The 26,208-nt window shown below is 37.9% G+C and overlaps 1 protein-coding gene across 1 annotated transcript in view; it reads left to right on the forward strand.

Moving 5' to 3' along the window:
• The first annotated feature begins 23,865 nt into the window (after positions 1-23,865).
• Positions 23,866-26,208, forward strand: part of ATIC (5-aminoimidazole-4-carboxamide ribonucleotide formyltransferase/IMP cyclohydrolase) — a 29,119-nt gene continuing 26,776 nt past the window's right edge. The window contains exons 1-2 of the mRNA XM_047721550.1: positions 23,866-24,026; positions 24,333-24,459. Coding sequence (XP_047577506.1) covers positions 24,008-24,026; positions 24,333-24,459 — 146 coding nt within the window. The 5' untranslated portion in view covers positions 23,866-24,007. The remainder of the gene's footprint in view (positions 24,027-24,332; positions 24,460-26,208) is intronic.

Here is a 26,208-nt window from a genome sequence, read left to right on the forward strand (position 1 = left end):
CTGTCAAATAAATAAATAATTTTAAAAATCTTAAAAAAAAAAAAATCCAAACTCGTTTACTCTCATGAATCTGAAATACCCTTAAAAATTAGTTAAATACTCTTAAAAAGTTAGTTACCCTAAAAGTCAATTTATTGCATTTGTCATATGAATATTCATGTATTAAGCAGGTAATTTTTTTAATCTACATTAAAAAAAATGAAAACAAACCAAAAAAACCCCCGCAAAACTTGGGCAACTGAGTTTACAGAACAACTGTGGCAGCCAACCTCTAGGATGGCCCTTGTATAGTCACACTGAATACGGTTCACCTGCGAAGCTAGCAGGGTACCTTGGAAAATGACTGAATGTGATTTCAGAGGCCAGGTCATCAAATACATTGTAGCTTCCACCTTGCTCTCTCCTGGGCCACTCTGGTGGAAGCCAACCACCATGGTGTGAGGACACTTAAGCAGCCCTATGGAGAAGGCTGGGCTGTGAGGAGTTAAGGCCTCCAGCCACTAGCCAGCATCAACTCACCGGCCTTATGAGGGAGCCACTGTGAAGCAAGGCCTCCAGCCCCTGTTGAGATGTTCTAGCTGACATCTTGACTGTAAACCTGTAATCCCTGAGACCCTGAGCCAGAATCACTTAACTAACCTTGTCTGGGTACCCCCACATTTTTGACCTACAGGAAATTTGTGATATAATAAATGTTTATTATCGTTTTAAGGCAGTAAGTTTTGAAGTACTTTGGTATGTATGCAATGATATATAGATAGCACAACTGAAGTTGGTATTCTTACAGCATTACTATTATTAGAGAACTCGTTTAACTCACATTAGCCAAGTAAAACTTTCCTTCACGATGTGTAAAAGGAATATAGAATAACAACTAAAAGAAAAAATTAACTTTGAGGTCAGGTAGGTAGGATATTCAAGTTTTCTCTAAGTATTTGAAAAAAATACTCAACCTCATTAGTCATCAGGGCAATTCGAATTAAAACCACAACAAGATACAACTATATACCCACTACAAGGACTAGAATTAAAAAGAATGATAATACCAAGTGTGCAAGTGTACAATCTCTTTGGTCAACTATTTGGCAGTACAGTATGTACGAAAACTAAACTTATCCAACCATTGCACTCCTAGTAATAAACCCAACAGAAATGTACACATCTGGGCACCAAACAGCATGTACAAAATGTTTATAGTCAAACACTGGGAATACTCCACATGTCCCATAGCAGTAGAATGGAGAAACTGAGATGTATTAATGCAATGACACTACACAGCAATAAGAAACAAGTTACAGACATACTCAGCAATAAGAATGAACCTCACATATCAAGTGCAAGAAGCTAGTCTAAGGCAAGAAAAAAGAAACGAAGGAATGAAGGGAAGGAGGGAGGGAGGGAGGACAGGACAGGAAAGGACAGGACAGGACAGGAAAGGAAAGGAAAAAGACTGCAGTTGTTTAATTCTGTTTACAAAAAGTTCAAAACCAGTCATAACTAATCTATGTTGATAGAAGCCAAGATATGGTTATCTTTGGGGAGGAGGAGATAGACAAGGAAGAAGTGACTGGAAAGGGACCGGGTGGGAAGATTTTGGGGGTTGATAATTATCCATTTCCTGATCCTCCTGGTGGTTACTTTGGCATGATCACTTGGCAGAAATTCATTAAGCTGTATATCTTTGATTTCTGTACTTTTTTGTATGTAGGCTATTCTTTGATAAAAATTTCACTTAAAAAATATACAACATGCTAGATATCAACCTTAATTTCTTTATTTTCATGGTTGAACTTCCATTAGATGGGAGAGAATTCTTGTATTTAGGAACCACATACTTAAATATTAAGAGAGAAGAGGGTATATGTCTGAAATTCTCAGGTGGCTCAGGAAAAAACCAAAATATAAAACTTACTTATATATATATTCTTTTTTACACATTTTTCTCATTTCTGGGTTTCTCCCTCTTTATATATATACATAAAATGTATAAATTATATACATTTTATAAAAAAGAGAAAACTGGTGATGAGAAAAATGTGTAAAAAAAAAGTTAACAATGGGGGGGGTCTATGCCAAAGTATGTGAGAGTTCTTTGTGTTATTCTTATAATTTTTCTATGAATTTGAAATTATTTCAAAATAAAAAGTTAAACAGCATATTTAAAATACATCCAACAGTTCTACTTACTGACTGCATTTCCATGAGTTTATGGTCAAATTTATAGGTAAAATTCTCTATGCCTTAGAAGTCATAGAAATGGGGATATTAGTATCTATCCTTCATTATAATGATAGGAGGAAATAAGAGAATTGGTAACAGATATGTAACTTACCCTATGTCATACACCTAGTAAGTGTGAGCCAGAATCTGAACTCAGGAACTCTGAACCAAGAATCTGCACTGCCAGCCAACATATAAATCAGTCAAGCAAATGACATAGTGAACGCCACAAAGTAGATGTCATTAACAGTTATCTGTGGTGATGATCATGCCTGCATTGTTAGTTTGCTAGGTCTGCAATAACAAAGTTCCACAAATTGAGAGGTATAAAACAATAGAAATTGATTCCCCCATAGTTCCAGAGGCTAGAAGTCCAAAATCAAGGTGTTAGCAAGCCCTTGATCCTTCCAAAGCCTCCCGGGGAAGATCCTTCCTTCTTCTCATCTATTATAAGGGCACTATTCAAACTGGATTCAGGCCCCTCAATTCGGTTTGACCTTATCTTAACTTGATTACATCTGCAAAGACCCTACTTCAACATACAGTCACATTCACAGGTACTGGGGGTTAGGACCTCAACACATATTTTGAGAAGACATAATTCAGCCTATAAAAAATGCTTAAGAACTTTCTGTCATATTCTTGCCAAACAGAATAAGTTTAACTGAAAGAACTTTCCTGCTGACTCCCCGGAAGAGAGAAAATGATACTTGGGCAAAAGGAAAAGAAATCCTCTCATGGCTTTCCTGCTTTAAAAAAGTGAAATGGAGATGCTCCATTCTGCTTTCAGAAATGCAGTCATTTCAAAGTTTATGCCGTTCCTTCTGTATTAAAAGTTATAGAACAAAGGCAAATAGCTCTAGAGTACTTTAAAAACGGCAGTTTTGAGGAAATGTCATTGATGGGTACCTCAGGATAATAAACATAAATAAAGTGTTATACATACAGGAGCAGTGACTCTGGCAAATTGTCACATTTAGGTAAAAGTTTCTCTTCCAAAAAAAAAAAAAAGTTTCTCTTCCTCTCTGAGAAGTACCTTTATCCCTGGGAAGTAAGTGTGTCCATGTGTGTATTAAACTTGGTAACTGGAGACTTTCACTGAAACAATATACATCTATTTAACACTGAAGGAGGAATGGAAAAGAGACAATGGAGAAAGAGGTTTGACTTAAATCTAGCACCCATCTTCACCTAGCATGGTGAAGCCCCCAGGGATGATATTCTAGCTTGAATAACTCAGATATTCAGAAATGTCATGCCCTGCATTATTATTCTCGAGATTACATGGTAGAGGAAGATCAGACACACATCCTTGCAAACAGAGAAGTGGGTTTCCCAAAAGGGGACTAGAGGTTCGTACTGCATAGATATGAATAAGAAAGCAATTGCTGAGAAATGGGGTGTAGAGGGCAGGAGATCACAGAAGGAACCTGTGTTGTGTCCACAAAGGAAATACTCCACAAAGGTTCTAGCCTCTGGGAGCTTTTCCCTTCGGCAATGAGAATAAAACATGTAGCATACGGTTTAAAGTTTTCTCTGAGTCATAATTCTCTTTATTCCCAACACAGTGAGTCAGATGTATCTGTACAGACTAGTGAGTGAGGTATGGGATTAAGTGATAAAGGCAAGTGTAGCCAGTTGTTCATCTATCCCTCTGCATCCTAATCAAGGGAGGCCTATTTTCCAGAAAATGTAAGCATTGTTAGCATCAAAAAAGAGTAGCAATCAGTCCCAAAGCTGAACAGCATGAGATGGGAAAGACCAGAAAGCCAAGAAAGGCAACAGTCTAGCAGACTATTCAGGAGCTGATGTAAGATAAACAAAATTTCCTTAAAAATCAATCTTCGGAGATCTATGAATAGAGAAAGTGAGGGTGTAATATTACACGGTCACTGCAAAGCTCTCCCACAAAATCCCACCACTCTTTCATTACTCTTGTATTGTACGTTCATATTTTATGACTTGTATTAAGAAAAGTTGCCAGAAATTTGCAGAAAAGATGATGCTGTTATCTTTTTTAAGATTTTATTTATTTCATTTATTTATAAATTAAGATTTATTTATTTATTTATTTGACAGAGAGTAAGTGAGAGAGTGAGTACAAGAAGGCAGAGCAGCAGGCACGGGTAGAGGGAGGAGCAGGCTCCTCACTGAGCAAGGAGCCTGACATGGGGCTCGATCCCAGGACCCTGGAATCATGACCTGAGCCAAAGGCAGCCACTTAAGCGACTGAGCCACCCAGGCACCACATGCTGTTATCTTTTAATATCACATAAATAAGACCACATAAGGGCCATCTAACCAGAGAATGTAACTGTCTTTGATTTATTTACTGTTCATTACTCATTATGGTCTGACGTCTGTGAAGTTAGGTGTTTAACTTGTAGAAACTGATCAATTGCAAATCATGTCTGTCCTAAAGAGAAGCTAACCCTGAAAGTTATGGTTTACTGCCATGTAGAACATTAACTAGATCTGTATGTAATTTAGCAACTGAAATTCAGGACTCCTTTTATTTATATTTTTTACTTATATATAACAGTCTCATATTCTTGTTTGCACTAGTTTTGTTAACCAACTCATTAAATAACAGTTTGACCTGTGCTATCTACTTGTATATAAATTACATTTGTATTTTGAAATTACAATAACACCTGCATACATTTGTAGCATATCCTATCAAAATACAAATATTTGGGGGTTGGTGCCTGGGTGGATCAGTCAGTTGGGCCTCCGACTCTTGATTTTGGCTCAGGTCATGATCTCAGGGTCATGGGATAGGGCCCCACGTTATATTCCATGCTGGGCATGAAGCCTGCTTGGGATCCTCTCTCTCTCTCTCTCTCTGCCCTCCTTTGCTTAAAAAAAAAAGGGGGGGGGGTTCCTGGGCAGCTCAGCTGGTCAAGCATCTGCCTTCAGTTCAGGTCATGATCCCTGGGTCCCGGGATAGAGCCCTGCATTGGGCTCCCTCTCCCTTTCCTGCCTCTCCCTCTGTTTATGGTCTCTCTCTCTGTGTGTCAAATAAATAAATAAAACCTTAAAAAAAAAAAACCATAAAAACAAACATACATTTTCAATTTTGAGCCTGGTTGTTTATAGAGCCAGAATGGACAGAAGGGGGAAAAGCAAAAAAGAACATATTGGTCATTTCAGGAAGTACATTTATAGTTTGTAAAAGCAAACAATATGATATTTTATATTTGACTATAGTAAATAAAGCTTCAAAATTGATTTTGGCTGGTGGGAACACGTAGACGACAATAATTTTCAGATGGAGCATGATAATTTTAGGTTTATTAGAAAAGGGGATTATTGTCAAAAGAATTCCAAAATGTTCCTTTAGGAAACTGTTCAGTATTGTAAACCTCATGCTTGCAAATATGATGCACTACTCTCTTTATTAATCCCCTTATTTTTAAACTATATAAACCAAAATGCTGTGCTTGCCACAAATATACTTTAAGACTTTATCTTTGGCGTTCCATAAATAATCATTTTGTAAGTTACGATGGTGTGTGACCAATTAGCTCAGCTTGTTAGTTACTGTGCTAATGAGGCCAAGGGCTCAGACTTGATCCCCAATCAAGCTAGTCTCACAAATGCACGCTGTATCATTAATCACAAGAGGGAATCTAACATTCAGTAAGAATGTGGATGAAGCAGCACAAATCCATCAAACCCAAAATAACCTCAACTGTACACCCCAAATTTCACAGGTTGATAGCATTCTTTATTACACTGTGCAGACTACAGAAACATGTCAAACGTGGAGCTGACTATGGCCAATGACTTTTTTTCTCCCTAACTAAGGAAAAATAAGAATGTTGACCATAAAATTTCATAGAATGCCTTAGTTTTAATAATCCATTCACCAATATTAATAGCTAGGGTTTCTCTTAGATTGAGAAATCGATTTTGCTCTAATCATCATTACAAATTGGAGCTCCATCTCCTGCTGACCTACCCTTGGCTTCTATTTAACTCCCTCTGACTTAACCTGGTTTATCCAGGGATTGTGGTTTCTGTCATCAAACCAGTTCTAAGAGTGTTAAAACCCCCTGCAGCTCTTCTTCCTTTGCCATAGGCTTTTGATGGCTTTAAGAAAATGTACTCCTGGGGCCCCTGGGTGGCTCGGTGGGTTAAGCCTCTGCCTTCGGCTGGGGTCCCTGATCTCAGGGTCCTGGGATCCAGCCCCGCATCAGGCTCTCTGCTCGGCGGGGAGCCTGCTTCCGCCTGCCTCTCTGCCTACTTGTGATCTCTGGCTGTCAGATAAATAAATAAAATCTTTAAAAATAATTAATTAAGAAAAGAAAAGAAAATGTACTCCTTAGTATCTAAGGACTCAGTCTTTGCTGGTCTCCTTACAAAAGGAAGAATTTTGTTTTTCTGTTCCATATGTCAAAAACAAAGAGGAAGAGAGGGAATCCTTTACTGAATATCATGACATATTCTTACCACATATCAGATATTTTTTACTGATTGATTTCCTATGCAAAGTCCAACAGCATTTCATATCAAAAACAGCAGGTTCCCTAAAAATTTGTTTGGTACTTAGTTTTTGCAAGGCTATTCTGTGTTAAAGAGATCACATTTTTTTCAGGCAAAATTTTACATGCATTCAAATGAGAAGGGGTCCTTCCAGGGGTTTCTCAGATGCTATTTTTATTATTTCATTATGCAACATAAAGGAAGTTAATAAAATCATCTTCTCATTTATATATGAAATTTACAGTATATGACATGGTGATAAGGCTCTATATAGAGAAAATTGTGCAGAAATGGAGAGAAAGCATAGGAGGATGTGAACAGGATTCGCAAACATCTGGGTAGCTCTTTCTTCCCCCTCCAGTCTTTCCTCTTAGTGAAACCTGCCCTGGTCATTGCAGTTTTATCGCTTTGATCTTCTATCACGTGTTCTGCTTTTTGTCAATAAGACGCAGGGTCAAATTTTTGTCTTTATTATGTGCATTGCTTATCAGCTGCCTCCCCTTACTCTATGAGGCAACAGTTTTCATCCATTTAATTCACTCTTGTATCCCAAGGTTCTAGAGAATTACATAACACAGGGTAAGAGCCTGCCAACCTGCTCTCGCGCTCTCTGTCTCTCTCTCTCTATAAAATGGAAAAGTGTAGTCAGGGACAGCTTCTCTGGAAAGCTGACAGTGAAAAGAGATGTGAAGCTGGTAAGAGGATGACCCCTGAAGGTGGACTTATGCCTGGAGAGTTGAAGAAGGAGCAGAGACTCCACTGTGGTTGCAGTGGAACAAGACGGGGAATGGTGTAGGATGAGAGGGAAGTAAGGGACCAGATGCCCAGTGTCTGGGGGTCATTATAAGTGCTTTGCCTTTTACTTGGAGTGAGAAGGGAAGCCACTGGCAGTTAGAGCCAAGTTAAATTGGGATTATATACACTTTTTTTTTTAAAAGATTTACTTATTTTTATTTATTTGAGAGAAGGAAAGCATGCACAAGTGGGGAGGGACAGAGAGAATCCTTAAGCAGACTCCCCGCTGAGCGCAGAGCTGATGCAGAACTTGATCCCAGGACCCTGAGAAACTCAGGGTGACTTCAACATGTTTGACCTAAGCAAGTGGTTGGATATAGATGCCACTGACTAAGATATAAAGACTATGGAAGACATCCTTGGGGAGAATGAAGAAAGGCATTGAAAATCAGTATTTGTTGGGGCACCTGGGTGGCTTAGTGGGTTAAAGACTCTGCCTTTGGCTCAGGTCATGATCCCAGGATGCTGGGATCGTCGCGCGCGCTCTCTGCTCTTCGGGGAGCCTGCTTTCTCCTCTCTCTCTCTGCCTGCCTCTCAGCCTGCTTGTGATCTCTGTCTGTCAAATAAATAAATAAAATCTTTAAAAAAAAATCAGTATTTGTTAAATAGCATTTCACTATTATTCCCTTACTTAAGAAAGCTGGGAGAAAGGATCTTCTACTGAGCTACCATCACCCACTTTGCATTTAACACTGGCACTGTCTTGATCTTACCATGTAACATTGAGAATTTTGTTGGTTTTTCTTTTTTTTGCTTGAAAATTATTTCTTAATCTTAATGTTCCCAGTGCCGACCTAGTATAAGACACACAGCAGGTAATGTTTACTGAATATATAAATCTTTCAAATGATCTAATTCCTTCAATTCCTTAGCCCGTAGTTTCTCAGCCCTTTAAAAACTCTGCGTGTCAGAGCAATCGTATTTCCTGTGTGCTAAACATTGTCTGGTCTTCACTGCAGATGGACGTACAAGTAAAGCAAAAAAGAGGTGGTCTTTCATAAGGATACAAAATAAGGGTGAAGAACGTATCCACCCCATAGTGTAATTGAACAGTGCTGCAAAGTCCACCTCCAGCAAAATATCTTCTATTTTGCCACCAACCACCACGATTACCTGACCTCAAATTGAACATTGCTATTTTAAAGGATTAAATGCTTTTTGAGAAGGGAAGCGTACCTTAGGATCCTTCCCTAACTTTATTAGTAAATCAGGAATCATCGGTAAACATCACATTGAAACTTCAAGTGAGAACTGGCCCTAAGGTGATACACAAAATAAACACACTTCAGTATGAAATAGAAAGAGGGAGAATTAGATAGAAAGACAAGCCCAAGAATGAAAGAGTACAGTTCCACTATCACTTTCTTTAAAAGGTTATCAACACGTACACACACACACACACACACACACACAAATGAATACGAAGACATATATAAACTTGAGTTATTTACATATACTATTTAAGTCTACAACATACTTTCTTTTATATTTTAATCTTCTGAAATTAAAATGCAACTTAAAATTAATGTGGAGTGTTATACTTCTCTTCGTACCTAGCAATAAAAAACCTGATCTAAAACCGAACGGGTACCTTAGAATTGAAACATTCACTGGTTGCCCCTTTCTAGGCTGAAATTTATGTTCCCAGGAGGATGTCTTTTAACACATGCTCAGGATTCCCTTTCGGCACCAGCACAGAACTTGGAGTGGGAAAGGTAGTTCCAACTTTACTACACTGTGACCTTGAGCTTCTACTGGGCCCTTCTTTTCTGCATCTGAAAAATGGGTAAGAATAGGATATCATAGATTGTGTTATAATGGAAATGAGTGATAACAACACTTCATTGGTTTAAAAGCATTATGCAAATGTAGTTGGCTATCTTTTTTTTTTTTTAAGACTTTATTTATTTGACAGATAGAGATCACAGTAGGCAGAGAGGCAGGCAGAGAGAGAGAGAGAGAGAGGCGGAAGCAGGCTCCCTCCTGAGCAGAAAGCCCGATGCGGGGCTTGATCCAAGAGCCCTGAGATCATGACCTAGAGCCAAAGACAGAGGCTTAACCCACTGAGCGACCCAGGTGCCCCTAGTTGGCTATCTTTGACAGAGATTCGGAGTTGCTGCTGACCCAGGGAACAACCCTCTGCTGCTCCCTAGTGGTGGTATGTTCTCCTGGGGACTCTGGTCTAGAAGTAAATCATCTCTGCTTTCATTATTCTTTGAGGAAATGCTTTTCTTTGATATGCTGAAAACTGTCTGTAGAACTGCATGAACTCATTGCATGAATATGTAGAGAATAATCTAAGCAGGAAATGGCTTATGTATTCTTCTGTGACCGAACTTTCTTGAACATTCCCTTTTGCCTGCCCTCCTTAAGCTTAAATGACCTAAATGGCCTCCTTCTATCCATTCCAATCTCCTTGCCCTTAACTCCTTAGCAAGCATGAATTTTTAGTGATTACACATTTATGTGGTATGGACCCTTTCTAGTTCACATTATCCTTAAAAACTAAAACTAATAATTTCATTTAAATATAGCTTTTCTAGCCTCCTTTCACTCTTAACCAGAACAAGTTAAAAGTTTTTCCTAAGAGCAAAAATCATGTCTATTCTTTATTATGTTATTTAAAGGAACTAGTCATTGCCCTGTACTCTGCTGCTATTACACCCTTGTTGAATCACTACTCTCTCAAAAAACAAATAAAGGAGACACATTCTTAAATGCTTATTGAAAACTTGGTATCAAAAAACCCAAACACATTACATTTGGGTTTTGCAACACAGAGATGTAAAAATCATTCCTTTGCATTTAATGACCAGATTAAGTAGTAATCAATTATACAGATGCTATTCTGAAACAATACTTCTGACTGGAAGTTCCTTTGACATCCAGGTTCAACGATAAATTGATGCTACATGTGTTCTTAGGTTTGATATTTAATCTTAATCCTAAACTAGATTCTTTATGGGGAAAGGAGACATATGACAGATGATAACTATATTCGTCTGTAATTGCACATAGGAAGTCTTTTTTCTACTCTTGAAGGTTACATTTTTTTGTTTTGTTTTTTGTTTTTTTTTTTTTCTAAAAGAAAAGCATCCAAGTATCTTATTACGCTCTTATTATTTCTAGTGATCCAAAATATTTTTCATTTGCTATTGATTTTTATATGGAAACTTTCCAGGTGTTAGATTGAAGATTTTACTTTAACCTTGCAAACTGTCCTTTTCTCTTCAAACACTAAAGATATTAGTTTTAAGTGCTAAAAATATGATGTAATAGTAAAGATTTTTTATGAATAAATTCTGAGAAAATACAGCTGATTAAATGAATTCATCTATGTGAAGTATAGAGAAGTATGCAGCATAGTAATATAAAATTATTAGTATATATTTATAATGACACATATTTTATAATATGTGACATATTATAATGACACATATACTGCTAGAAATGAGTATAACGTATTTTGCGGAAAGAAGATATAAAATTAAGATAAATAATATAATTAATATAAAACCAGACTGTTTCCTTTACAAATCAATGCAAACAAGAGTTACAAAAACGCTTAAAATACAGAAATTTACTTTCCTATGTGTCCAGCCAAAATGTACACTTTAAAATCTATGTATGTATTCAACTATTTTATTTCTAAATTTAAAAACTGACGTATTGGAAAGCAACCCTGAAATAAAACAAAACCTTTACAGGGTGATTACTTTTCAGCATGAGGGAAAGGGCAAGGTTCACCCACTTCCTCGGAGTCTTATATAGGAACATAAGGAGAGTCTATATCCGGCTGTGTTCTATTTCGTTTTTAATGATATTTTTTAAATTAGCTTTTCCTGTTGATAGAAACATACCCTATGACAGAACCCAAAATCCAGGGTTTTAGGGTTAGAAGAACTTACATTTCTGATCTAAAGAACTAAAATAGTACAATATGCATTTATTTGTCCCTGCATATTATTTAGTATCTCAGAGAAAGGAGGAAGATACAAAAAATACTTCTGTAGGATCTGGTACCCAAATCCAGAATGTACATAAATCCAAAGTGTCTGGAACTCTTAAGAATTCAGGTAAAACCTAATGGACCGCTTTCCTCATTTTAGGTAATTTCTAAATCTGCAACTTATATTTGTATCTTACTATATAAATAGTATTGTAAAGTGTCAAATATAAAGCATTTCAGGGAATTCTGTGCAATTGTCCAATTCTGTGCATTTGTCCAATTCTTAATTGGCAAATGATATGACAATTCTTGGATTCTGCCTAGATTAGTGCTGTCCAGTAAAAATATAGTGGGAACTACATATCTTTAATTTCCTAGCACTCATTTTAAAAATAGTAAAAAGAAAAAAGTAAATTTTAAGACTATATTTAACCCAGTATATCATAAACATAGTCATTCAACATGTAATCAATTAAGTTATTAAAAATAATATATTTTTATCATTTTTTTCTCAGTCTTTAAAAACATATTTATTTTATACTTACTGAACTCTCAGTATAGACTGGGCACATTTCAAGTGCTTAACAGTCACATGTGACTAGTGGCTACCATATTGGACAGCACAGGATAGCACAGGTCAACAATACATTCTGTTAAGTGGGGATGAGTCCTATCCCTTGTTAGTCTTTTTCTGAAACAATTTTTTTTTTAATTTTTAGGATTTTTAAGCTACTTGTGTAGAAGACAAAAGCAACTGACTTAAACAACAACAAAAAGAAATTAGTTACTCAAATACCAACAATCTGAAAGTGGGGTTGCTCAAGATTTGGCTAATCCAGAGGCTTCATAATGGTATCAAAAACACAGATTCTTCTCATTTTTCTTTAGCCTCAAAGTAAATCTTGTAGTTAGAAGAGATAGTTAAAAGATGGTTGCCACAGTTCTAAGGATCATATCCAACAGAAAAGGCCTTCCTTTTTAAGAGATAAGAAGATTTTTCCAAAGGCCCTACAACAGATCTTCCGCTAGGTCTCATTACCGGAAAAACTGGTCATGTGTGCACTCATATACCTATCACTGCCAAGGGAAATAAGACTACAACAAACAGCTTCTTTTGTAAATATTTTTGGTCCTCTGAAAGGGATAAATTGGAATACAATTGGAGATCTGCCAGCAATAAGTAAGGTGGGGGAATGACATTTTGCATAGGTAATTAAGTGTCTGCCACACACTGTCTTTAAACAAACTTCCTACCGGGGCTTTTTTAGTTTTTCTCCAATAGAAAATAGCAAGGTCCATATTATCAAGTCAAGTTCCTAAACATATGTATTCCTTTCCGAACAAAGAATTTATGTGTCTCAGAAATGTATCATTTCTGGATATAGAAATTCAGAAAGAAACATGGAATGAATCTCAATCTGTTAAGTTTTTAAGGTGTTACATTACATTCTGTTAAGTATAACCATACATCCGTTTTACCAGAACCATAAAATTTCACGCATTCTGTCTGACTGTAATTATTAAATAACAGTGATGTTCACTCTCAAGTGTCTTACTTATTTAAAAAAAAAAAGGCAATAAAAATTGCCTTTAAGGAAGCTCGTTTTGAATTTAGTGGACAAAATTTTAAAGTACTTATAATAAATATATTCAAAGAACTAAAGGAAATCATATTTAAAGAATTAAAGGAAAGTACAGTGACAACAATTCATTAAGAATATCAATAAAAAGATATAGATTATAAAAAAAGAATCAAATGAAACTTTAGAATTAGAAAAATGTAATAATGGAAATAAAATATTCACTAAAGGGACTCGAGAGTAGATTTGACCTGACAGGGAAAGACTGTGTGAACTTGAAGATAGATTCAGACAGATTAAACAATTTCAAGAATAGGAAGAGAAGAGAATGAAGAAAAATGAAGAGTCTCAGAAAAATATGTGATACCAGTAAGTACACCGACATAAACATAATGGGACTACTAGAAGGAGAAGAAAGAAAGGAGGACAGAAACAAATATTTGAAGAAATAATGTTTGGAAACTTCCCAAATTTGATTTTAAAAACATTAATTTATAAATCTAAGAAGTTCAATAAACTCTAGGTAGGATAAAATCAAAGACATCCACAACAAAGCATATTGTAATCAAAATGTTAAAATCTAAAACCAAGTGAAAATTTTGAAAGCAGCAAAAGAAAATGATTCATCATGTAGAAGGGAATTCAGTAATAGTCAGAACTGACTCAAATCCACAAGAAGACATGAAGAGTCTGGGAACTGGTTAAGAATGTTAACATAAAAACTTGATAAATACATTTTTTCTTAATTTTTTCAAAAGACATATGATTGTATAAAATAATCATTGTAACACTGTACTGCTGGATTTGTAACACGGAATCGAAATACAGTGAAGCAATTTTTCTGTATCTCACTGAAATTAACTTAGTATAAATCTCAAATATATTCTGATAAATTAAGATATGTATTGCAATTCTTACAGCAACTACTAAGAAAAATAACTCAAAAATATAGTTAAAAATCAATAAAGGAATTAAAATGGTACATTAGAAATTACCCAGTTAATCCAGAAGACATTTAAAAAAGAACAAAACAACCAAGATATTAGTCAATTGGATCCAACAGTACATTAAAAGGATTATTGATCATGACCAAGTGGGATTTATTCCTGGGCTGCAAGGGTAGTTCAACATCCCTAAATCAATCAGTGTGATACACTACATAAATAAAAGAAAGGACAAGAACCATATGATCCTCTCAATAAATGCAGAAAAAGCATTTGACAAAGTACAGCATCCTTTCTTGATTAATACTCTTCATAGTGCAGGGATAGAGGGAACATACCTCAATATCATAAAAGCACATATGAAAAGCCCACAGCGAATATCATTCTCAATGGGGCAAAACTGAGAGCTTCTCCCCTAAGGTCAGGAAGAGGGCAGGGATGTCCATTATCACCACTGTTTAACATAGTACTGGAAGTCCTAGCCTCAGCAATCACACAACAACAACAAAAAATAAAAGGCATCATGGGGCACCTGGGTAGCTCAGTCATTAAGCAACTGCCTTTGGCTCAGGTCATGATCCTGGGGTCCTGGGATGGAGCCCTGCATAAGGCTCTCTGATCAGCAGAAAGCCTGCTTCTCCCTCTCCCACTCCCCCTGCTTGTGTTCCCTCTCTCCTGGGGTCTCTCTCTGTCAAATAAATAAACAAAATCTTTAAAAAATAAATAAAATAAAGATTATTTAAAAAAAAAAGGCATCCAAAACAGTGGGGGGGGGGGGGGTCAAATTTGATACTCTATATAGAAAACCCAAAATATTCCATAAAAAATCGCTAGGACTGATACAAGAATTCAGCAAGTTCACAAGATACCACCATTGTTATTTAGCATAGTACTAGAAGTCCTAGCCTCAGCAATCAGACAACAAAAAGAAATAAAAGGCATTAGAATTGGCAAAGAAGGGGTGCCTGGGTGGTTCAGTGGGATAAAGCCTCTGCCTTATGGTTATGGTCCCAGGGTCCAGGATCAAGCCCCTGCATCGGGCTGTCTGCTCAGCAGGGAGCCTCTTCCCTTTCTCTCTCTGTGCCTGCCTCTCTGCCTACTTGTGATCTCTCTCTCTGTCAAATAAATAAATAAAATCTTTTTTAAAAAAAAAGAAAAAAGAAAAAGAATTGGCAAAGAAAAAGTCGAACTCTCACTCTTTGCAGATGACATCAACTGTGTCGAAAACCTAAAAGACTCCACTCCAAAATTGCTAGAACTCATAGAGGAATTCACCAAAGTGGAAGGATATAAAATCAATGCACAGAAATCAGGTGCATTCCTATACACTAACAATGAGACAGAAGAAAGAGAAATTAAGGCGTTGATCCCATTTACAATTGCACCGAAAACCGTTAAGATACCTAGGAATAAACTTAATCAAAAAGGCAAAGGATCAGTACTCAGAAAACTATAGAACTCATGAAAGAAATTGAGGAAGACACAAAGAAATGGAAAAACATTCCAAGCTCACGGATTGGAAGAATAAATATTGTTAAAATATCTGTGCTACCTAGATTAATCTATACATTCAATACAATCCCTATCAAAATACCATCAACTGTTTTCACAGAGCTGGAGTAAATAATCCTAAAATTTGTATGGAACCAGAAAAGATCCCAAATAGCCAGAGGAATATTGAAAAGAAAACCAGCATCTTAATTGTTGGCATCACAATTCTGGACTTCAAGCTCTATTACAAAGCTGTAATCATCAAGACAGTATGGTACTAGCACAAAAACAGACACACAGATCAATGGAACAGAACAGAGGATCCAGAAATGGACCCTCAACTTTATGCTCAACTAATCTTTGACAAAGCAGGAAAGAATATGCAATGGAAAAAAGATAGGCTCTTCAACAGATGGTGTTGGGAAAATTGGACAGTCAGATGCAGAAGAATGAAACTGGACCATTTTCTTTACCATACACAGAATATACAAAAAATAAACTCAAAATGGATGAAAGACCTAAATGTGAGATAGGAATCCATCAGAATCCAAGAAGAGAACACAGGCAGCAACCTCTGTGACCTTGTCTGCAGCAACTTCTTGCTAGATACGTTTCCAAAGGCAAGGGAAACAAAGACAAAAATGAACTATTGGGACTTCATCACAGTAAGAAGCTTTTGCACAGCAAAGGAACAGTCCACAAAACCAAAAGAAAACCAACGGAATGGGAGAAGATATTTGCAAATGTCTTAGCAGATAAAGGGCTAGTATCCAAAACTTATAAAGAACTTATCAAAATCAATACCCAAAAAAACAAAATATCTAGTCAAGAAATGGGCGGAAGACACATGAACAGACATTTTTCCAAAGACATACAGATGCCCAACAGACACATGAAAAAAATGCTCAACATCACTCAGTATCAGGGGAAAACCACAAGGAGATACCACCTCACACCAGTCAGAATGGCTAAAATTAAGAAATCAGGAAACAACAATTATTGGCAAAGATGCGGAGAAAGAGAAGCCCTCTTACACTGTTAGTGGGAATGCAAGCTGGTGCAGCCACTCTAGAAAACAGTATGGGGGTTCCTCAAGAAGTTGAAAATAGAGCACTGGCTGTTATACACAACAAATGAATCATTAAACATTACATCAAAAACTAATGATGTAGTATAATTTGGCTAATTGAACATTAAAAAAAAGTTGAAAATAAGGTTACCCTATGACCAAGCAATTGCACTACTAGGGATTTACCCCAAAGATACAAATACAGTGATCTGAAAGGTCACCTGCCCCCCAATGTTTATAGCAGCAATGTCCACAATAGCCAAACTATGGAAAGAGCCCAGATGTCCATTGACAGATGAATGGATGATGTGAGATACACACCACACACACACACACACACACACACACACACACACTAGAATACTACTCAGTCATCAAAAAAATCTTGCCATTTGCAACAATGTGAATGGAACTAGAGGGTATTATGTAAGCAAAATAAGTCAATTAGAGAAAGACAATTATCATAAGATTTTACTCATATGTAGAATTTAAGAAACAAAGAGGGGCATAGGGAAAGAGAAGAGAAAAGGAAAAGCTGAGGGTTGCTGGAGGGAGGTGGGTAAGGGGTTGGGATAACTGGGTGATGGACATTAAGGAGGGCATGTGATGTAATGAGCACTAGATATTACATAAGATTGACGAATCACTGAACTCTACCTCTGGATTTATAATACATTATATGTTAACTGAATTTAAATTTTAATTTTTTTAAAAAATTTTTTAAAAATTAGAGAGAACAAAACAAAAAGAGACACAAGACTAGAAAACAGTAAAGCTGTAGACATAAATTCAAATGTATTAGTAATAATGTTAAATGTATATGGGATAAAAAAATAACTCAAAAGGCAGAGATTTTCAGGTTTGACTTTGGATAATAAATTTTGATCCATCTAAATATAATGCCATTATTATTAAGTAAAGTTCACATTGGAATAATAGTTCTAATAATATATTCGTAGGAGTTTCTCAAGGGCAATTCTAAAGAAATCTGCCACAGAGTGGTATCAATTTAAAGTTTTTGAAAACTTTTTTTTTTTTTTTTTTTTACACGTGGAGTTGAGGAACTGAAAGACCACAGTATTGAATGGGTCATTGATGGGTACAGAGATATAACCAAAATAATCATAGAGGTTGAGGTAGAAGAAAAGACTGTGAGCCTGGTACCAAAATCTCTGTAAGTAAGGACAGTGTTTATGAATTTGAGTTGAGAAAGACTAAGAGTAGAGAGCAGCAGAGCCAGATCCTTTAAGCCTCTACAGTTAATGCCTTTTATCTACTAGTTATTATATTAGGCATTCAAGTAACTACAGAAAAATAAATCATAGTCCCTGCCTATAAAATACAATGAGATAGACAGCTTTATAAAGATGAATGCAATACAATGTAAAGATGTTATCATTAAGGTAAACTCTGGGATTAAAGGAAGGGAAAGGATCACTGATCTGGGGACACAGTGATAAAGAAAGGCTTTAGTAGGGAAGAGCTATCTTTTTGTATCTTAGGATTAATTTATTATGACATTTTATCATTTGAAGCAGGGTAGCAAAGGTCCAGTTGCTGAGAAAGCTCTAAAAACTACAAAATACTGATGTGGTTATTTCATCAAGGGTGAAATATAAAGGCATCTGGGGCTAAGTAGGAATCTCCAGCCCTAGTTCTGACAAACAAGGACACAAATGATCTAATGTAAGTGGCAGAGGAATTCAACAGTTGGGCAGGGCTGGCCAGAAAGACCAAGATTATTAGCAAGTATCTGAAAATCCAGGCAGTTATGTCTAGGAAGAATAGGATAGGGGCACTGACAAGGAAGAGCCCCAATCCCGGCTGGGGACTGGTCTAACTGGTAGATGACTGGAAAAGGAACTTCAGATTAGAAACTAAAGCTAAAGGCCTTTTTTGGTAAATCTTTACCCAGAATGCTCATTGTCTGCACAGTAGCTGGAGCCCCATTTTCAGTTTTAGCATCCACTGATGACTCTAGTCTAAATTAATTCCTACTATCAGAACTGCAAAACTGTGATAATTTGGGTTTAATTTCAAGTACCTTAAATACCCAGGGGAGCTAAAGTTATTGCCAAAATGAAAAAGATACCTGAAAATGTTAAATGTAACAGGAATGTGTGAGTATAATCCATTATAGTTGCCTTGAATAAATTCATATTTAATGTCTTATTAAAATTGATATTTTCTAAGACTTATTTTGAGAGCGAGTGAGCGCAAGACCATGAGTGCGAGCATGGTGGGGAGAGGCTGAGGGAGAGGGGGAGAGAGTCTCAAACAAACTCTCCCCTCAAAGCCCGTTTCGGGGCTGGATCTCATGACTGGATCTCATGACCTGCGCTAAAAAAAAGAGATGGACACTTAATGGACTATACCACCCAGGAATCTCTAAAACTGATACTCTATGCGGAGTTATATTTTATTCAATTAATATCAAAATGATAAAAATTCCATTTGGACCATAAAATTTATTTTCCAAATCAAGATACTTTTGAAGGTAGGAGTTGGTGCTATTTACAAGTACCAAAGAACAAGAGACATAAACTGGCAAAGTCCTGGGCACTCAAATTAGCTTCTGTCTACACTCTACCTTAACTTCCCACTCACATGACCACATGAATATGGTCCACCACCCAAACTGCTCCACCCTTAAAAACCCATTCTCTAAAACAGTGCTTCCTTCTGTCCTTCCAACCTGCCGTAACTAAAAACTATTCTTATCTGCACATTTGACCTACTAAAGGCTTCCTCTAGTCTTTACTTCTCTCCCCACACCCCCAGCTCAGATTTCACAGCCTATCAAGTAAATCACATTTGCCAAAATACCAAAGTCCCTTGACTCTTGTTCTTTTTTTACCCTCCGGGCAAAACCCCAATCCTGGTTGAACTGACCAACCTACCTTCTTTGTGTCTGCATGAAGACTACCTATCGAGCTGCTGGAGGAAAATCATAGACTTCAAGTCTCCATAAATTCATCATCACCATAAATTGGTTTCAGCATTGCCTGGCAATCTTCCTTCACCCTGGCTTCTGCTACCACCACTCTACTGAAGCTGGCATTGCCAACATCACCATTAACCTTGACAATGACAACACTGCTAATCAGAATGATCACCTTTTGGTCTTCTTATTGCCTTCTGATAATATTTAAAATAGCTGACAGCTTTTTTTGACTCTCTGTCCTTGGCTTTCATGACATCTAGATCTACTTCTCACTTAAGACTTAGTCCAAAATGCTCTTCTCATTCTGCTTTTTTTCCGTGACATATCTTTGTATATAGGACACTACAAATTTTATGTATCTGTTTTGTTAATGACTGTCTTCTCCTCTGAGAACCTAAACTCCATGAGAGCAGGGATTTTTTTCTTGGTCTGTTTGGCTTACCTCTGCCATCTCATTGCCCTCTAGCCGGTGCATACTAAGGCCTCAGTCAACATTTTTTGAGTGAATCTATGAGTAAGTAAATAGCATCCTTGGTAAATATTCATCAGATGAACATTTGCCATAATAGCAATTTTTTTATTACACTATCAGTTACTGTATTAATTACATGAAGGCTAAGCAGTTAAAACCCACATATACTCCTAGTACATTAAATGTTTGCTTGAGCAAATTTCCTTTTTTTGGCCTTCTGACTTAGTCTATCTGCTGGGCCTAATCAAGAAAGATTGTCTTCTTCCAGGCTTAAACTACTATTTCAGTGTCATTAACCTTCCAAATTTATCTTTAGCCTCACCTCTATTCCTGCTTTGTATTTCCAAAAACTTTCTGTATATTTTCATTTTGATGTCTATCATTATTTATATTTCAAACTCAACATTCAGAAACTCAAATTTATCTACCCAAACTCTCACACTGACTTAAAATAAAAATAGACACATGCCGAAAATGTTTTCTCTCATTTTTTTTTAAGATTTTATTTATTTATTTGACAGACCAAGATCACAAGTAGGCAGAGAGACAGAAGGAAGCAGGCTCCCTGCCCAGCAAAGAGCCCGATATGGGGCTCGATCCCATAACCCTGGGAGTCATGACCTGAGCCGAAGGCAGCGGCTTTAACCCACTGAGCCACCCAGGTGCCCCTTCTCTCATTTTTTAATGTTAATTATTTGCTTCACAGGCTACCCAAATAACCAAGCTAGAAACAATGCAGTTTCCCTTATTTCTTTCCATTTCTTATTTCCTCTATGCAATTGATCTCCAGGATGCTGGTTTTACCTGATTTTGTCTCACACAAATCTCTCCTTTTCCACGCTTTCAAGTCTTTGGTTAGGAATTTGTTAATGCAAAACCTTCCTAATTGGTTTCCCTGCTTCCAGATATTCAATTCATTTTTTGTATCATTCCCAAATTTACAATTCCAAAAAGCTCCATTCCCTTCAAGGAAAATGTTCAAATTTCTTACTATGCCATAATATACTCTAACCTTTAGATAGAGAGGGTGTTGGTAGACAACACTTAATCCTTTTATCCAAACTCCTGGGAATCATTTCAGATGGCAAACCACACCCACATGAGTAGATAAACCCTAGAAATAAGTTAGCCCAAAAAGGAGCAGTTTTACTAATTCTGAGAAGTTGGTAGGAAATCCCAGATTTAGTAATGAGACGGATTGGAGAAAGGGATAAGTTTACCCATGGAACAAATAACATATAGGCCAAACAGATTATAGCACAGTTGAGGAACTGAAATCACTTATAAATAAGTTAAATGTTTAGATACAGTAGTCCCCTCTTATCCGCAGAGAAAAATGTTCCAAGACCTCCAGTGGATACCTCAAACCACAAATAGTACTTACTGAACCCTATATATAATACGTTTTTTTCTTCTATATAAGAATGATAACGTTAAATTTATATATTAGTCACAGTCAGAGATTAGCAACAATTACTAATAATAAAATAGAACAATTGTATGGTAATAATAGTTATATAAATCTAGTTCTTTCAAAGTGTCTTACTATACTCACCCTTGTGATGATGCGAGATGATAAAATGCCTTGGGACAACAGGAGGACTAAGATGTAGCAACCCTGATGTAGAGTTAGGCCACTGTTGACCTTCCGCTGATTCGTCATGAGGAGGATTATTGGCTTCCCTACAGCAGTGGACCAAGGATAACTGAAACTGCGGAAAGCGAAACCACAAATAAGGTGGGAACTACTGTATAAAAAGATGATCTCTGGGTCTTCAACTTTCTTTTGGGAGGGATGTGAAGTAAGAAGTGAAGAAATGAAAATGTAATCGCTATAGTGCATGCCTGTTCTTTTCTATCTGAAACCATAATGCTAGTGATAACCCTTTGAGGGATAAATTCATGTCTTTGTGGGAGCTTCTTCCATTTCTCATATACTAGCTTGCTTATGACCAGCATTTTTAAGGAGGATGTACTTTGAGGCCCAGAGAGATAAACATTTATTCAACTACATCAGGCGAATGAACCATGAAGGAGATTATAAGTTCTTTATTACTTTTACCAGTCACTTCACAGTTTATACTTTCAATAGATTAATTTACTTCTTACAATCTGAAGAAGACTGCAGAACAAACATTATGTCCATATTACAGACAAGGCAACTACAGTCCCTAAAGTTGGAATGATGTGGCCAGGATCACAAAGTTAGCCAAAAATTCATTTCCTCATCTTGCCATTAACAAGGTAATTATCATGTCTGAACTTTAAAACTATGGAGGGATTTGTCAGAATTCATTTCAGTAAACATCTTTACATGAATTCATTTCAGTGAACATCTTTACATGAAAAAGTTGTGTCTTGGTCTGGAACCCACAGTTCACTCTTTCCTAGTATATATGACAGTGTTCCGAAAGACCCTGAAAAAATTGGTTTAATTCTGGGGGTGCCTGGGTGGCTTAGTGGGTCTCAGGATCCTGGGATCCAGCCCCACATCGGGTTCTCTGCTCAGCAGGGAACCTGCCTCCCCCTGTCCCTCTGCCTGCCTCTCTGCCTACCTGCGTGCTCACTCTCTCTCTCTCTCTCTCTCTGCCAAATAAATAAATAAAAAGTATTTTTAAAAAATAGGTTTAATCCCATTTTTTTCTTTATATTGATATTTTCTCATTGTACCTATGTCTCTATACTTTCATTCCGTCGTGAGCCCCTTAAGGACAGTGAATAGGTAATATTCATCTATTTCTTTCTGACACTGTATTTCTGCCATTTAGGCAGAAAGGTCTCAATAAATATTCATTAAATTAAATATTTGAAATTCACATGCAGGAAAAGTATCCAATGCCTAAATACTATTTATTTTCCTCTTATCACTTTTCTCAGGTTCTTTTCTCTGCTTTCTACTTTCTATAAAAACCTAATGGTGACTGGGCAGGGAAATTCAAAGTTGGCAAACACAAACTGAAGACACTGATAATTTTTCTTTTAGAAATGAGAAATATTCAGAGCAAGAAGTTCACAAATTCAGAAGTTATAAAACAGAGGTCTTGATTCTAGCCAGTAAGTATTCATTTGGGGAAGTTAAGAGACTGGAAGAATTACAGAGGGTAACAAGAAAAACACACATAAGTAACATACAGGTAATAAGAAAACAGACTCCTTTCTGCAGCTGCGAGCCCCAGACTAAGAAGAAAAGACAGTACTATTTTGTAATATAATTCTATTAAGGAACGTTTTTAAAAATCTCCGTAAACAGCAATATGTATTTATTTTGTGGCAAAGTGTCTTTTTTTTTTTTAAGAAACAAGTGTGCAGTTTTCCTTTTCCTATTTTTAATGAATTTAGAAAGGTGTTCCCTCCTCCCCCTTGAACCATTATTTTTCCTTTCATCCAGGCTTCAGTCAAATATTATTTACTGATCCAAGACACCATTTTAAGCAGATTTCGGTCTATTCCATAACGTGGAATCAAAAACTTAGACGAATATCAATTTCACTTTGTTTTTACTCTATTACGTGAGCTGTGGGCTTAAGCTTTAATCATTGGGTCTTGAGTTTACTTATTTTTTAGTCTGTTAAAATGGGAGTGGATGATTGCCAAGATGCTTTCTTCCTTCTCGCTGTAGGAATTATTTCTGGTGTTGCTCTTGTTTTCTGCACTAGTGTTTTGACACTTCTTAGCTGCAATCCAGCTTCGGGGGACAGGCCCGCCCTGGGGAGCAGGAATTTTCCCCTGAGGTCCCGCAGCCGCCTCACCTCCGCGAAAAGAGACAAGTCATGATCAGAATAGGAGCCTGGGGTGGAGCTCCCTTCAGGTTCCGGCCTAAGAAAGCCAGCTGCAACCTCCCTCCCGCCTTCCCTTCAACCCCGAGGCTCAAGTTCCACGCCCAAGATAGAACAGGGCGGGGCTCCGGGGCGGCCGGGTCACGTGGCAGGTCAGGTGACCGCCCGCCGCCCCGCTACCTGCTCGCGCGCGCGCGCGCGGCTTACCCGCTCGGCGCCCCTCCGCACGTGGTTTGCCGCTGCCGCCCCCGCTTGGCCCAGACCCCGCCGCCCGCAGCCATGGCACCCAGCCAGCTCGGTGAGCCTCCCCCACGCACCCTCCCGGAGCCCCGCCCGCGGCCCCCCTGCCCCCCGGCGTCCCGAGTACGCAATGGCGGTGCCGAGCGCTGCCGCTGTGAGTGTGAGGCCCGCGGCCCGTTGGCTTTTCCGCGTCTTGCGGGTGTCTGACCCGGGGGGAGTTCCCAAGCTGGGCCTGGCCACTGTGGGTCGCCTTCATGCCCTCGAGATTCGCGACTATTAGTCTCCCAGCCGCCCCCACCACCCAAGGCCTTGTAGGTCTTAATGTCATGTACTGCGAGTGATGAGGAAAAATGTCTTGTTTCAGCCTTATTTAGTGTCTCTGACAAAACGGGCCTTGTGGAATTTGCCAGAAACCTAACTTCAGTTGGTTTGAATCTGATCGCCTCTGGAGGGACTGCAAAAGCTCTCAGGGATGCGGGTCTGGCAGTCAGGTAAGGCACAGCGGAGTTCTTAAGCTCAGGGCAGTCGGAGCGCAGTGTGATGCAATCCGCCGGAAAGTCATGCACCCCGGCCACAGTGAGTAAAAGACGTCATTTCCCCCTTCCAGCATCACTTAACCCCGTTACAGAGGAGGAGGGTAGGGCTCAGAGAGGTGTAGTAACTTGTGCTCAAGTGTACAGAGTTCAGTGAGGACTTAACCCCAGGACTCCCCATTTCTCAGCCACTTCCTATGGCACATTAATTTAGGAGGGCCATTTGTGGTTAAAGAAAAACTCAAGTTACATGAGTCACATGATCTCTCTTTTTTTTTAAGATTTTATTTATTTGACAGAGAGAGAGAGATCACAAGTAGGCAGAGAGGCAGGCAGAGAGAGAGAGAGAGGGAAGCAGGCTCCCCGCTGAGCAGAGAGCCTTACGTGGGGCTTGATCCCAGGACCCAGAGATCATGACCCGAGCTGATGGCAGAGGCTTTAACCCACTGAGCCACCCAGGCACCCCCACATGATCTCTTTTGACTGGCTCTTGAGTGAAGCTGTTGACAGCGTTAGGATTCAAGTCTCCCTGTGTTCCCTTACTATCCCTGTAAATTATTTAAAGGCACAAGTCTGTCATTTGTTCCCTTACCCACAAGCTGTTCGTTACCTGGGTAAAAGATGAGAAGAAGGAATGAGCAAAAGGTAAGTCAGGCTGCCATTCCTGACCTCAAAGAGCAGGCATTCTGATTGGAAAGGGAGTCACTACCAAGGGGAAGAAAATGAAAAAGGCTATAGGACAGCTCTAATGAATGGCAGTGACACTTCAGTGGACACTCCCACTCCTGAAATATATTTCAGCAAAGAAATGAAAGATCTGTCTGTTTTTGTTGCCAATGAAAAATTTTGCTGCTTGCTCTCTGGGTCAGATTTTTTAATCGTATAATTAAGCCTTCTGTGGGCAGTACACAGCTTTCCTAAATTTGACATGTTGAAATGGCAAGAATGCCTTACTTTACTTACTAAATAAAGGCTTTATATTTTCCAAAGTCTTCTTGCATCATCTTTTTGATGTTCTCCTAAGAGCCCTGTAAGAATCCTGAGAGACAGGTCAGTCTTTTCTGAAGAGCAGCAGAGTGAGAATCCAAAAGCTAGACTGGAGCATGTTGGATGCTATTGTAGTTGGATCCTTCAGTTTAAGCAAACTCCTTCTGTAGCCTTTTTTCCTCCACTAAACTGTATTATGGAAATATTATGGATATAATAAAACGTGGAATAATACAGTGAGCCTTCCTGTTGCATATCCATTCCTCAGTTTAAAAATTTATAAACTGTTGAGTCTTGTTTGATCTGTACCTCTGCTGACTCCTTGCTTACCCATTGTAGCTATGTATTTCTTAAAAATTGGGAATGTAAATGTATTTCTCTCCTGTTAAAGTATAAAACTGTTCACACATACACACTCATGTAATCCTTACAACAACTTTTTGGTGTAGGTAGTATTATCTCCCTTTATAAACAAGGAAACTGAGGCACAAAAAAGTTGATAACTTGCCCAAGTTCATACAGCTAACACAGCTAATAAAATGCAGAGCCAAGATTCTATCCTAGGAAGTTAACCTGGAGGTGTGAGGTAAACTGATGAGATTCTAGTTGGTGACTATACAGCAGTGAGCACACAGAATTATCTGAAGATTGTACCTGTTGCATGCAGATTCTGAAATCTAAAGATGCAGCAAGCTTTTTAATTACCCCACCTGGTTTTTC

The sequence above is a fragment of the Lutra lutra genome, chromosome 3 (genome assembly GCF_902655055.1).
Source record: "Lutra lutra chromosome 3, mLutLut1.2, whole genome shotgun sequence".
NCBI lineage: Eukaryota > Metazoa > Chordata > Mammalia > Carnivora > Mustelidae > Lutra > Lutra lutra.